The sequence below is a fragment of the Fistularia commersonii genome, chromosome 28, assembly GCF_037954325.1.
Source record: "Fistularia commersonii isolate RoL2024-O1a breed Wild chromosome 28, RoL_Fcom_v1.0, whole genome shotgun sequence".
Classification (NCBI taxonomy): Eukaryota; Metazoa; Chordata; class Actinopteri; order Syngnathiformes; family Fistulariidae; genus Fistularia; species Fistularia commersonii.
The window spans coordinates 13,097,326-13,113,174 of NC_141311.1; the positions used below are offsets into that span (position 1 = coordinate 13,097,326).

At 41.0% G+C, this 15,849-nt stretch overlaps 1 protein-coding gene across 2 annotated transcripts; it reads left to right on the forward strand.

The window, feature by feature from the left end:
- Positions 1–4,389: 4,389 nt before the first annotated feature.
- cdcp2 (CUB domain containing protein 2) lies at positions 4,390–11,902 on the forward strand. 2 transcript variants are annotated; one of them, XM_086176223.1, is made up of 6 exons: positions 4,390–4,517; positions 4,684–5,031; positions 5,697–6,038; positions 6,913–7,266; positions 11,270–11,448; positions 11,593–11,902. In XM_086176223.1, the coding sequence occupies exons 1-6, from the start codon at positions 4,451–4,453 to the stop codon at positions 11,896–11,898; spliced, it is 1,596 nt and encodes a 531-aa protein (XP_086032349.1). In that variant the 5' UTR covers positions 4,390–4,450; the 3' UTR covers positions 11,899–11,902. The 2 variants fall into 2 exon arrangements, with proteins under 2 accessions (XP_086032349.1, XP_086032350.1); XM_086176224.1 differs by lacking the exons at positions 11,270–11,448; positions 11,593–11,902 and adding an exon at positions 9,194–9,329.
- Positions 11,903–15,849: the final 3,947 nt, after the last annotated feature.

The following is a 15,849-nucleotide window of genomic DNA, read 5'->3' on the forward strand; positions in this document are numbered from 1 at the left end:
GTCAATAAATAAATAGATAAATAAGTTACAAAGAAGTAGAATCAGATGAGAAGAGATTGAAGCACAGCAAGATTGAAGCTCCTGTGAAGCTTAGTAGTGCACCTCGGTGGAATCAGTCAGCTGCTGAATGGGCTCCTGCAATTGGTCACCATGTCATGAAGTGGGTGAGGGCTGTTGTTTAGCATTGCCCTAATGCCCTCAGCTACCTCAGGAAGTCGAGATAGCTCTGGCCCTTTTTGTAGATTGCATTAGAGTTTTTTCCAAGTTCAGTTTGCCGTCTGGATACAGGGTGATTCGGAACTTCCAAAATCCACCATCAGCTCCTTTGTCTTAGGTATGTTAAGCTGCAGATGATTATGCTAGCACCAAGAAACAAATAAGTCCTCAACAGCCTGGTATTGTGGCTCATCCCCCCCTGTAATGCATCCAACCACAGCCAAGTCAACACAAAATTCAGTGTCCTTTTTGCAGTCAGAGGTGTAGAGCAGGGGTTTCAAACTCAAATACACATGGGTCAAAAGTCGTGGGCCAACATTGATATTTATTCCTGTTTTTCTGTCCTACTTTTCACCATTTTTAAAGGGGTGCCAGAATTAGAATAAGGTCACTGTGACTACTGTCAATAGAGGAGAAGGCATTTATGGGTCCTCTCGTGATTTTTGCCCCAATACACCAGCAGAGCATTTGTAGTATTAGCAGTACATGTGCTCTAGGTTATAATACCAGTGGGCCAGCTCTAATAGTTATTTAGTATGGTTTCACGGGCCAAATATAATTACACTGTGGCCCAAATTTGGCCCTCGGGCCAGAGTTTGACACCCATGGTGTAGAAGGTGAGGAGGAAAGGGGAGAGGACCGTCCCTTGCAGTGCCGCAATGTTGCAGGCCAGTCTGTCTGACATACAGTGTTGTATGCTTACATACTGTGGTCTGCCAGTGAGGTAATTCACAATCCAGGAGACAAGGGAGGCTTCTACAACTATGGATAACAACTTAGCACCAAATAGACAGCCTGATGGTGTTGAATGCATTGAAGAAGTCAAATAAAATCACTGTCACAGTGCTTCCAGGCTGATCCAGATGAGCATAGCTGCGATCCAGCAGGTAGATGATGCCACTCCTAAGTGGGCTGATCCAGAGCCGATCCAGTGTTAGCCTGAAGGATTGGTTACTGAGGACAGCTGTGTTTGGGGCAGACTGACAGGAGAGTCTTGCTATTATTTGCTCCAGCAGTTAGAACTTTGCTGGCCTCCTGTAATTTAACACCTGAGCCCAGGTACAAATATGTGTGTACGGGTGCACAGGTAATGCACGAGCCTGTGTTGCGCTTTCGCACAACGTGAGGACAGAATGTGGAGGCACCACGAAAGAGCCTGTTTGCCATGTAAATTACCCCTTGAGGTTTCCCTTTTTGTTGTATGGTTGTTATAATCAGTGTGTGAATAAAAGAGCATTACCCTAGAAGAAGTGATTCCTCTTCTTTATTCACATGATGCAACTCTGGCTCGTAACGATATACCAAATTACTCTCACATTCACACCTATAGATAATTAAGAGACAAGCAAGGAACATTCTTGCTGTGAGACAGGAGTACAAAACAGTGCCCCACTTTGCTAGCCATATGTCTGACACATTATTGTTAATACTGTTAATACTTTGATAACCTTGATTACAATCTGTTAATTCTCACCAACCTCTTAATTGCACTTGTGGAAATTCATTACTTTTACTGCTAAATGTAGCCGTTCATCTGACTGTGTGTATTTTTGCAGCTCTACAGTTCAATTAAACTCCAAGAAATAGCTCAAGGCAAAAGGCAGCTGTTTGTTTGATGGCGATTCTCCTGTTTTCAGCTGTAAATTTTCAGTTTCAGTATTTTTTTAGTCTTATTCTGATTCTGGATGGGCTTTTCTTAGGCAGGTGTGATTTTCAGTTTTGTGGTGTAACAGCACCATCTAGTAGGTCTCAGTATTTGTTGGCTGTGCTCACTGAGGCCATTAAATTTTCAGTTATATTCGGTTTACAAAGTGTATTTAATTTAGCTGTTTCCCAGAACCTGTATTATTGTTGTCTACATTAAGTAGCCCTGTGCTGCTAAGTCAATCAAGCCAGGAGGAATGAGTCATGTACGGAAACAAGAATGAATGCAAACAACTTTTGTCCTGAAAAGGCCCTCTTTTCAGGACAAAGGCCAAAAGAAGGCCCTCTTTTTTTGAGATCACTTTACTCGTGCTCCTACATTTTATCAGTACAGTTAGAAATTGAAATTAAAACGTAGCCAGTTTCATTTGTCTGTTATTTTGTATTGATTATTTGGTAATCACCAGGCTCCAGCTACATCAGACACAGAACCTTGGAGTACCCAATGACACTTTTGCTGAGCAAAGCAGTCTTTTATTTCCTCTGAAGGGCCATCTGTTGTTGAAGATTTATTTCCTCTCTTCTCTGGTCAGTAGACTACAACTGGGATGCTCACCTTATGCAGATTACCACTCAGAAAGGCAGATCAAACAGGTTAGTTAATCCCAGAGGGAGACTCAAATCTTTAAATTCAGGTTTGATCTTGAATACTCCAAACCCAAACATGTTTGGCTATATGCTGACATAGCAGACAAAAACAGTATTTCCTTTAAAGTAAAGATGGACAAAACATAAAACAATGAAGCTCAACCAAAACAATAAGATACTCATGTGTAAAAAAAGTTCATAAATACCATTTTTTGTGCAGTACCTGATTTTTATTCACATAAAACTTAACAAATTTTTGAAAAAAGGCCCAAATATGTGGGCAGTGAGGCTGAGGGGTTGGAGCAGTTATCTTTGGAACTAAACATTCCTGGTTGCATTCCAATGTTTCTCGAGGCCCGTTGAAGTGTTGTTGGGCAAGAAAGTGAACCTCTAACCACACCCCTGGTTCCACTAGTAGCTGCCAACTGCTCATGGTTCATCCATGATGGGTAAAAACCAAAGAAATAATTTCCCGCAAGAGATTAATAAAGTATTTTATACTTTTTAATGGATTTTTTTTTAATCCTGCGTGAATATTTCATTGGCGATCTTGCCCCTTAACTAATCTCTGAAATACATAATTGAAAGAATGAATTGATTTGTAACTTGATGTGTAGCATGAACATTCACAAAAATAGTTGATAACTGATTCCTTCCTTTCCTTGTAAGTGTGAAACATTTACATATGGTTTAGTTTTTAACGTACAAACATACAAGAATAAGTAAAACGAAACCAAAACAAGGAAAATAGAAAAGAAAGAAAAGAAAAAAATGAAAAATAAAGATTGAAAAGGGAAAGAAAAATGTAATCGAATTGAATCAGGTCAAAAGAGAATAGAATAGAAACTGAAAATCAAACTCAATTAGGACTCTCATTTGTCTCTTTCTTTCAGTTGCTCCCTTCAGGGGTTGCCACAACATATCAACTTCCTCAATCTTGTCATGATCTTATCAACTCCTACCCTCCCCCCACAGTGTGGAGTTGTGGTTGCAAATCTCCCATTCAAGAGGCTTCTTCACTCCTCTTCTGAAGCCTCTTGGAAGAAGGGTGCAATATTTTCAAGGGAAGAAAATCAAGTCTAGAGAAAGAAGATTTTGACAAGAATTTACCATGACCTGGATGAATGGGAACCTCCACAGAACTGGCATTACAAAGTCATTATTTCAGTTATATGATGACTTATCCTTTATTCATCCTCGTGGGGGAATTGGTTCTCTGCAATTAACCAATCATGGATGAACTGAGTAGCAGTCTGCCATCATCAGCACCAGGGGAGCAGTTACAGGTTCAGTGTCTTGCACAACAACACTTTGACACACTAGGTGGAGCTGGGAATGAAACTAGGAATGTTCAGTTCCAAAGACGATTGCTCTACCTCCTGCCCCTAGCCCAAATGCTGTATTGATTTAATGTTTTTCACAGGTGAAGCTAAATTGACTGACACTATACAACCATAGTTGCATGAGGAAAGGTCCCAGTGTTTCAAAAATTACATTATCTTTTCACCCCATAATTTCATACTTATCATCCACAAGTTCAAACATATGCTTTAAAGTGTTTGGCTTTTCTAGAAAATGTGTCACATAACTTTCAACTGATGTGGTATTCCCTTATTCTTACTAGCTTCACATTTAGATGCAGTGAGTATGTGTGTGAGACCTCATTAAAAATGTATACTTTCTATCAGTGGTGTGTCCTTACAAACCACCAGCTCTCATTGAATTTCAGCCATCTAAATTTAGTGAAAAGGGCAGAGCACAGCCTGCATCAATATCAGGTTCCTCTTTCAGGCAGTGGATGAATTTTTCAAAGTCCTATTTCTGTCATGGGCACAGCAACTGATGTCTCAATGCAATCCACTGAGACAGTGCTGTTACCTCCGTCTACAACTCGTGATGCCTCCTTCTGCTAAGGCATCAAAAAAGCCAAATCCACATTAACATGAGTCTCATGGTGGCTGTGTTGATTTGTTTACTACTGCTTATAGGCAAGGCTAATTCTAAAAAAGGTGAGTGTATTTGATATGTTAAAAATATGAATCTGTGTTAAATTTTAGGATTTTATTTTGTAGGTTTAATGTTGGGTGTGTCCCCTGACCACACTTTCAAAATTAGTATAATTTTGAATGTAATTAAATATGTAACAACTGTTATGTCTTTGTCATTCCCTATAAGGAGTAAAATGTGGCGGAATCTTATCGGCTCCATCAGGCAATATTTCAAGTCCTAACTTTCCAAGCCTGTATCCTTACAACAATGACTGTTCCTGGCTGATTGTGGTCACAGAGGGCTCCACTGTACTTGTCACTTTTCATCACTTTGAGCTGGAGATCCATGCCAACTGTGGCTACGACTATGTAAAGATCTACAATGGCATATCCGAAGACGAGGGCAATCTTCTTGGCACATTCTGCGGCAACAACTTGCCGCCTCAGTTCACCTCATCCTGGAACATCATGTCCATAATTTTCCATTCAGACCGCCATGTAGCACACAGAGGTTTCAGTGTCAGCTACAGAAAAGGTAACTTTATATTTGATATAGTATACAACATATTCATTGATTTTATAGTCTTCTATAGTCTTCTATAGTCTTCACCTGCATTTTTTGCCTTCAATTTTTTTTAAAACATTATATGTGTTATTATGTGTTATTGATCTATTTAATAGCTTTTCTAATTTTGAAAATTGTCGTTTGTCTTTTGTATTGCGCTTTTCTTAACAGGATGATGCTTACAATATATTCTGCCACATTTAACCAGAGATATTGAAGTCAATTCAATTAGTGTACATGAGTAAACCTAGAAATTACACCTTGAAAACCAATAAATACAGTAATTTTTAAAAGATCAATAAAGTAATCAAATGTGCCTGCAAGTCCAGGGTGTAGTCCAAAATTCATCCACTTTTGCCTGGAACTGGCCTTTGCTCATCATGCAGCAGTCTGTAATAGACACAAAATAGATACCGTGTGTATGGATTTATAATGTGTTATACAGAAGAAAAATAGCTTGTTTAGTTTCCCAATGTAATTTTGTTTTGAGAACCAAAAGTTTCAGGGCGATATATTATGTTGTTCCTCTTCTTCAAAACATGTCTACATAGAATGCCAAACTCATTAAATGTGGCATCCATTGTTTTTCCAAGAATTGAAAAGTTGAATTTATGTTTTCTTGCTAACCTTTCTAGATATGTGTGGTGGAGTGCTCACCGGCCTGTCTGGTGTTATCTCCAGTCCAGGGTACCCTCAGGACTACAACAATAATGCTGATTGCTCCTGGGTCATCAACATATCCAACACCACCGGGATTGCACTAATCTTTCTGGATTTCCAGCTAGAAAATAATGAGGGGTGTAATTTTGACTTTGTCGCTCTATTTGATGGACCCACCGTCTCCCATCGTCACCTTGGCAAATACTGTGGGACTGATAAACCACACTATACAGTCACAACCTCTAATCAAGTTCTAGTAGTCTTCAAATCCGACTTCAATATCGGGGGACGGGGGTTCAAGGCTTACTACTACGCAGGTTACTACAATGTGTAATATATTTCCATGTTTTGGTGTGTCATCAGGAATATAAAAAGGGACAACAATTTGTAATTTGTAGTTAATTTGTAAGTAGTAGCTAGAAGTAAATAATCTTCTTATCTAAACATCATATTCAAGGATTTTTTTTTTGTTTTTTCACAGTATAGCCGGTATGGCAAGATCAAATTCCAATAAAACATTATTATCTTTGAGCAATGCAGTCAGTTTTAGTTAGGGTAAAGGTTCTTTGTTTAACCTTTTGGTTTTTCTTTTAATTGCACACATTTATAACACACATGTTCTTAAAAGTACATAAAATTCGAATTAATCAATGTTATCCACATAATTAATGGCTTTTCTAATTTTGTACTAATTGATTAAATTAGTACAAAAAAGCTGATATGAAATCCAAGGACACATCTACAGTGAAGTTCTGTAGCCAAAAGAATTGGTAAAAGGGAGCTGGACTAATAGCATCACACATTGACAAAAAGGCTGTACTGAGTGGTAATGGGAAAGAGGAAAAAAGAACATTAATTCAAATTCAATTTTTGAAACTAGGTACACGAAAGAAATCTAAATCTCTGACATCAGTTGCCTCACACCACCCGTGTGAAAAACTAAAAAGAGAATTTGAATTTCAAATAAGTCTTAGCCAAGTGTGTAGCCAACTGAGTCCTCAGAACAAAGCTCAGTCAGATGGTTCCATGTGACCCTGTTACATATTTTAAAGAGGATTAGATTGATAAATTACAACAGGAAGATAAAACTAAATGACAGATGGTGTTACAAAATTCAGTGTCTCTGAACTAAAGACAGACAGCTTTTGCATTTTTGTGTTCACTTACCAGTAATGAATTATATTTAAACAGGTGAATGCCAGCAAGTCTATACAGCCATAAGTGGGAATTTTAGCAGCCCTCACTTTCCAAAAATCTACCCAAACAACATCGACTGCCACTGGAGAATCTCTTTAGCATCTGGATACCGGATCAAACTCTTCTTCCCCATCATGGACCTGGAGGACCGCAACAGTCTGTCCAATGAGTGTGACTACGACTCTGTTGCAGTTTATGATGGGAACAGCCAGGCAGATGCCATGCTTGGACGTTGGTGTGGGAGAGAGAGACCACACTCTATTGTCTCCAAGAGCAATAAGTTGTTGGTGGTGTTGAGCACAGACAAAAATAAAGCCCATCGAGGATTCACAGCTTCCTACCAAGGAGGTAAATATTCCCAACAAATTGACATCAAATAACACTCAAGATAAGGAATGATCTTCTCCATAAGCTTTTTCAGAATTGTACCCTTTCAGTGGGTATTTCATTCTAGGCAGATTTTTTTTTTCAATTAAGCCAAAAATATATAGGTTTCATCAAAAACTTTCTAAAACATTTTTAAATCCTGAGCCTCAAAACAAAGGTGGCAAACTTTGTTTAAAGCAATAGATATTTGTGCACTTTGGCACACACACCCAGATGCACACAATTTGTATAAATTCCTATGTTTGTACTGTCTGTTCTGTACAGCATTCATGGTAAAAGTTATTTTAAATGTTCAGTCATTTAAAGTTCTTGTTACTTTTAGATGATTTTTAATCAGAAAATGTTAATTAGTAATTACTATCATAAAAAAGGCAAGAACAACCAACAAAATTATCTTTTGTGAGTGATGACTAAAATAGTGTCTTGTTTTTTTCAATTTATTTAAAAATATAGATATATACCTACACACACGCGCACTCACACATAAATGTATGTGTGAGTGCATGTGTGTTTGTGTAACTCCAATATTTCAATATTTAAAGTAAAATTTAAAAATTCTTCAATAGAGCTGAGTTGTGGGTTATGTCTTGATCTTTGTCCGTTTATCTATTTTAGTATAATTTAGCAAATTGTCATCTACAATCTTTTATATCCTTTATCCCTCCTCTGTAAAGGGCAGAACTTATCTCCAAAACAATTACGTTGCTGCCCCGATTGACTCATTCCTTATCCTATCCATTTTCATCACTCCCAGTGAGAACCTCAACATCTTAATCTCTGCTACCGCCTGCTCAGCTTACTATCTCATTGTTGATGCCACTGTTTCTAAACTATGCAGCATCACTGGTCTCACCACCGCTTTGTATACCTTTCCTCTCATTCTGGCTGATACTCTTTATCGACATTACCCCTGATACTTTCCTTCACCCATTCCATCCTGCTTAAATGTGTTTTTCCACCTCTTTTCCATGCTCTCAGTTGCCCTGGACTGTTTACCCTAAGTATTTAAAATCCTCTATCTTCTTTATCGCCACTCCCAGAAGACTCATGGTTCCATGTGGGTCCTCCTCATTCAAACATGTACTCTGTCTTTTATTCCTCTCCTTTCCTCCAAACTCCAATTCTTGAGATTTTCCTCCACCTGCTCTCACTGCAAATCTCTATGTCATCTGCAAACACGATGGTCCATGGAGACTCCTGTCTCACCTCATCTGTTAGCCTGTCCATCCCTACTGCAAACAAGATGGGGATCAGAGTTGATCCTTGATGCAGCCCTATCTAACCTGGAATTCTGCCACAGCCTCTCCCAGACACTCCAATGTCCCACAGGAATATCATCAGGACCAATTGTCTTTCTACTGTTCATATTACTATTACTACTCTTTCGAATTCTCACTTTTCCTTCTCTCATCTCTACTTCTTAATGGGTCACAATAGTCACTTTCTCTACCTTTTACTCTCGATAATTTTCCTCATTTGTTTGCTCTTCAAAGTACTTTTTACATCTTTCCATCACTCCTCTATCACCTGTCTATATGTTTCCTCATTGTCCTTAATCACCAAACCTGCTACATATCATATCCATCACTATCCCTGTTTTGCTTGTATAAATAATTCTCTCCCTCCTTACTGTATAACCATACCACGTTCACCTCCTTTGCCTTTTTCTTCTCCATCTTCCTTGTCACCAGTCGTCCTACAATCCACCATCTTATGCTGTCTGGCTACACTCACCTACCACTATTACGACGTCATTAATCTCCTTTAGATTACATCATCTTTAAAAGATGTAGTTTATTGTATGTTCTCACCTCCGTTTTGTCAAGTTACCCTATGTCCCTAGTTGTGTAAGAAAGTGTTCACAACAGCCATTTCCGTCCTTTTGCAGTTAACCACCATCTGTCCCTCTGCATTGTGTCAGAGAGGAGGATGCTGAAGAAGCTCCTCAGCATCATGGACAACATCCATCACCCCCTGCATGCCAACTGACGTCCTGTCAGAGCTCTTTCAGCCGTAGACTGATACCACCGAGGAGCTCCACTGAACGCCGCAGGAGGTCTTTCCTCCCTGAGGCGATCAGACTTTTTAATTCCTCTCCATTCAGCCCCCGGCAACCATAACAACCTATCTTTAACTTAAAAACAAACAAAAATGTGCAATATCTCATTTCTGTGCAATATTCAGAAACTGTGCAATATTTTATCTCATAACAGCTACACTGTGCAATATTTCATCTCATCTCATAACAGCTACACTGTGCAATATTTCATCTCATCTCATAACAGCTACACTACAACGTTCCCTTCTATCATACTATTGTGCACTCCTTACCTCACTTGTTACTAAGACACTTATAGTTTTATCACTGCTTACTAAGACACTTTATAGTTTCACTGAGACACTTTATAGTTTATAGTTTATTTTTATTTCTAATTCTGCCTTTCTTTTATTATTTATTACTGTTATATTTTCTGTAACTCTGGCACTGAAATTTCCTTCGGGATTAATAAAGTTGTTCTTATTCTTATTCTTATTTCTATCCTGGATACCAAATCTGCCCATTGTTTTTTCATCACCTGTTGCCTGCACCAACATGTCCATTGAAGTCTACACCAATTACCACTCTCCCACCTCTGGGGATATTCTGCATCACTTCATCTAACTCAATCCGGCATTTTTCCTTCTCCGCTGACTTACATTCCACCTATGGGGCATGGCCACTAATAACACTGAGCATCACTCCTTTAATTTCTAGCTTCAGACTCCTCACTCTGACATTCTGCTCACCCCCAGAACACCCCTCACAAACTCCTCCTACAAATATAGAGGTAGATAGGAGTTTCTGCAGGGAATCTCTGCCTGTCACACCTCCTCCAGTGCCCATGGGTCACCCACTCCAGAATCATTAGCCAGGAACCCCGATTCATCAACGTTTTGCCTCTTTATGCCTGGAACATCTCCTGGTGGCGGGGAGCGACAGGGACGTCTCCCTGTCACTCCATGCGGCTGATTAGTGTCACCCCCTGGAGCTGTTGTTGGGGTTAACTGTTCTTTCCCCAGCACCTGACCTTTCTGCTCAACCAGAGCCAAAAGCTGCTTTTCTCTGCCTCCTCTGCCAGCTCTGCCAGCTCTTTGGCCGATTTCTTCTGCCTCCAACAGAACAACTTAAATCCTTCCCTTAAGCTTCTAGCCTTGCTACCTTTCCATCTTGTTTCCTGGACACACAGTATATCCACCTTCCTTCCCTGCATCTCATCAACCAACTCTCGAGCAATACCTGTCATCATCCCAATATTCAAAGTCTTAGGCATATGCTTACAAATATGCCTTTCTTCTCCTTCTTTGACCCACAGTGTCCCAATTTCCACTGGTGTCTGGTGGGTTATCAGTACCAATGTTAACGAAGGTCATGAACAGGATTTTGAAAAGTCATATTTTGTTCAATTGACATGATTGTCGTTATTAATGTTATATACTATTACACGCGGGACACGCTTTCTGATGCTTCCTCTGCATTTATCTGGGCTTGGAACCAGCTCAAGAAAACATATCCCTCTTAGGCTGCATTTTTAATCTAATTATAGAGGTAAAAAAAGTAAAACAAACAAGACATTGTCCTCTTTGGAAATAACTGTACCATGCATTTACAAGCACAGTGAACCTAGATGTGGCCATAAATATAATAAAATGGAATGGATGTTAAAGTCATGACACATGCTGTGAGTGACAGGTAGTGCAAAACTCAAGAAGTTTTGGACCTGAGCAATATGTGGATATTAAACCTGTAACCACACTGACCCTGAGTTAACACCACCATTCATGAATAAATGGGGGGATGTAGAGAACTAAGTCATAAAAGATGTGAATGAAATTAGGGGATTATTATTCACAACATAATCTCCTTCACTATATCCTTGTTAAATTGCTCCTGAATTTGTGTTATTTTGTCCTTCTGAAAACTTAGTGGTACCTGTGAATATCAGTTGCACAAGATCAGAATTCACCATTCTGATCTCCCTGCAATCCTTACCTCACCTGGACCGTGAAAGTATCTACCTGGGAGATCCTACTTGTGGCGCCCAGCTGACATCTACTTCATATAAGATACTTGCTCAGTTTGTCAACTGTGGCACAGCAAATCAGGTAACAAAGCACAGTCTCACTTAACCATCTGCCATGAAAGGATTTATTCAACCAAAATGGATTGAAATGCAGTTAAAATTAAAAATCCTTTGGCTTTTCAAATGTACACCTTCAATTAATTTTGTGACTTCTATTTACTTACAGAAACATCGCAATATAACATTGCTGGTAAACAAACTCTATATTGATTTCTCAAATGGAAAGCAGCAGAATGTGCAAGAATATAGAGTGCAATGTGATGCCCAGCGGAAGACAGCATCAGTTTCCCTCATCTCAGCAGAGGAGAGTCATCGGGAGCAGCAAGCCCAGCAAACACAAAATAACAGTAACAGCAGAACAGGAGATCCAGAGTCTGAACTGCATGACTTAAGTGACATTGTTTTCATTAGCATTTGTGTTCTGGCTGTTATTCTTATGGTAATAGCTATCTTTTGGCTTGTGCTTCTTTAGCATATATGAACTACACCAACACAATAAACATTTTAACAGTTAACAGGTTTGGAATTGTAACTTTTATTGAAAATATTCAGCAGCAAAACAAATATCTATTATCTACACCCATACATTAAAATGTGTGGTATTGATAATATACATCCAGAGCTCGAGGGCAAATTATGTGATACAAAAACGAAGAGCTTGATAAAACATGGAGAAACATTCTTAAGTCCAGTCATCCATTGTCTACCGCTTCCCCTTCCACTTGTCACAGGGGATACTGGAGGCTATCCCAGCTATCATTGGGCAAGAGGTGGGATATACCCTGGACCGCTTGACACAGAGACATAACCGTTCGCTCATTCATTAGCACTTAAGGGAGATTTTCCCAATGTTTTCCAATTAACCTTCTGCATGTTTTAGGATTGTCAGAGGAAACCAGAAAACCCATAGAGGAAACGTACATACAGACATGAGGAACATGCAAACTCCACACAGAAAGGCAAACCAGGGTTTTTTGTGAAGTAAGGCAGAAGGGCTAACCACTGTGCCAACATGCACCCAAAATACCAACATTCAGAAAGTTATTTGGTTGTGATTATAAGGGCTTAACTTTGGGGAGGAAATGATTCATAGACACGATGTGTAAATAAATCTAGGCTGACAGACTAAAAAGACTATATTCAAACCCCTTCATAATCTTTCAAATTTAGAAACAACATCAATGATCCAGTTTAAAAAATCTAACTGAAGTATGGAAATCTCATAAACCCATATTTTATTTCAAGTACAACATAAAAAATGTATTAGTTCTTTAAACCGAAATGTTTTACCATTTCATTGAAATAGTGTAATTTTAATTTGATGGCAGAAACACATCTCAAAAAAGTTGGAACACAGGCAATAAAAGGCTAGAAAAGGGCCTCAAATCAAAAATAACTGGAGGAGCAGTTTACAGTACAACTAATCAGGCGAATTGGTAACAGGTCAGTAACATGACAGTAAAATTAATATTTCAGAGAGGCAGGATCTCTCAGTGTAAAGCTGGGCAGAGGGAATTTGTGTTTGGCCAAACTTGCATCTTCCTCTTGCAATATTTACGAACCGTACAATGGTATGAGGATGCTTGAGATTCTGGAGCCTAGGGAGGTAGTGTACATGATCTTTCATATCCGCACGCCAAACCAAAGGTATAAGATGGACTAAATAACAACTTCCACTGACTGGTTTCCTTGTTGCTGTGCCTATTCAGGGAACCCATCCATAAGCCACATTGTCGCAAACTAAATAAACTTGCAGTTAGTTAATAATTCTTTCTTGGGTACATTTGTCTGTCCTACATTTACATATATTAGCTTTATACATGAGGACAGACAGCATAATAAGACAGGTAAAATAAATACAGCACAGCTGCTGACATAACAAGTCGCTTAGGACCGATTAAAGCTTGTTGCATGTTGCACAGCTGTTACATGGCGAGGACAACATGATTTTTTTCCCCACAGTTACTTCAGAACAAGTGAGAAAGTTCAGATAGAAATACATTGGCTAAACATGATGCAAATATTACAGAAGCCAATTATGCTCTTCATTTAGACACATGAGCACCAGAGCACAAGCTAGACAGTAGCCCACCCAGATGGAGCAAATTGGACAAAATTGTGCTTAGAGCAAGAGTCGCGTTGGCTCCAGGGCCCAACAGAATTTCATACAGGCTCTATAAAAATGCACCAGATGTCCTGCAATTTCTCTGGAGGCTGATGAGAGTCGTGTGGCAAAAGAAGGAGATACCGACATTCTGGCAGAGAGCTGGAGGGGATCCTCATCCCCAAGGAAAATGATTCATCAGAAATCTACCAGTTTCACCAGATCAGCCTTCTAAATATGGAGGGAAAAATCTTCTTCAGCATGGTCGCTCACAGACTGGCAGGATTCCTAATCAACCTGACAGAACAATCTGATAGACACATCAATCCAGAAAGCAGGTATCTCAGGCTTCTCCGGGTGTGTGGAGCATGCTAGCGTCACCTGGCATCAGATCCAGGTTGCCAAGATGGAGGGAACAGATCTTCAAGTGGGGTTCTTGGATCTTGCAAACGCCTTTGGCTCAGTGCCTCACAACCTCCTGTGGACAGCCTTCAACTACTTCAGCGTCCCACCAGCTCTCACAACCCTTGTCAAGGCCTACTTCCAGGACATTCAGCTCAGTACAACAGCAGAGCACACCACAGCATGGCTACACATAGAGGTGGGAATCATGGCACGCTGCACCATCTCCCTGCTTCCCGGCCTTCACCTGGCCATGGAAGGTCATCATACGGGCCTTGTGGTGGGTGGTTGGCGGACAGCAAATAAGACGTGGATTGAGGCTGCCAGTCAGCCTTCATGGATGACCTCACAACACTCACCACGACCAAGGCTTGAACAGTACGGCTACTAGACAAGCTCCAAGATAACATCGAGCAGGCTCACATGAAGATCAAGCCGAGTGAGTCTAGAAGCATCTCCATTGTCAAGGGGAAGCTGTTGGACCACCGCTTCTACATTGGCGAGGAACCCATTCCAACAGTCTCTGAGAAGCCTATGAAGGGCCTAGATTGTTGGTTTGATGCCTCCATGAAGGATAGAGAGCAAACAGAGCAGCTCAGGATGGAGGTTGCCAGCGGCCAAGAGAACATTTACAGAACCCTGCTTCCCGACAAGCTAAAGCTCTGGTGTGTGCAGTATGGAGTACTACCATGCCTCCTGTGGCAACTAACCCTCTATGAAGTCCAGCTCTCAAAGGTAGAAAAGCTGGAGAGACTGGTCAACTCATATGCAAGGAAGTGGCTTGGCCTTCCCAGGTGCCTCAGCAATATTGGGCTCTATAGCAAAGGGATGCTACACCTGCCCATTTCCAGTCTGGCAGAGTAGTACAAGTGCGGCAAAGTCAGATTGGTGATGATGCTATTGGATTCAAACGACCCATTCGTAGTCCAAGCGCTCCCCATCCTGGCAACTGGGAGGAAGTTGACCCCGCTGGCTCCAACTGAACAGGCAAAGATAGCACTCTGACACAGGGATATCCTGGGCCGAGTTCAGGAGGCGAGGAGTGGACTTGGGCTTGGGGCCAGTAGACCAGACTGGAGCAAGGCCAATCCAGCCCAGAGATGCAAGCTGGTGGTCTAGGAAATTCGACAGGAAGAGGAGCAAGGAAGGCGCGTACAGGCTGTGTCACAGGCGAAGCAAGGGCAGTGGATGACATGGGATGGAGGGGAGAAGCGGAAGATCTCCTGGAAAGATCTGTTGGAGATGTTGGCCTTCAGGATGAGCTTTACCATCAGGGAGGACTATGATGTCCTGCCTTCTCCGGCAAATCTAAACCAGTGGTATGGCAAAGACCCTACATGCCCTCTATGCTCAAGTCCAGCAACACTGAAGCACATCCTAGTGGGATGCAAGACCAGCCTCACCCAAGGCCGTTATGCCGGGCAGCACAACCAGGTACCACAATGTCTTGCAACGGTGTTGGAAACTTGCCGGACAGCCATGAACACCCTTCCTCCCCCGTCATCCTTTTGGCAGCCAACTCCATTCGTGCGGGAGGGGCAAGCCAGCCTCGTCCCCATGAGAGCTGACCTTGGGCAAGACAGGCAGTGAAGGACCTCTCTCGGACCTCTCCAGGGCTGCTGAGAACGGGAGTCAGTGGCAGTGGATGAAGAGAAAGGATCCAAATCAAGTGGGCTGATGGTATCTAGGGAGTGAACCTGGGATCCTGGGATTCACTGCTGAACCCTCTGGAGATGTCGAAACATCCATGAAGGAGGGCGCCCACTTGACAACCCAAAGGAAGCCACCGCTCACTTGAACCCCACAGTCTCATCAGTGCCTTGGTTATGCCTTTATCAAGGGATATCAACACCTAGTCCTACACCACAGATCATGGAGAACAGCAACTGGTCTGAAATGCTACATTTTTCTCCATGT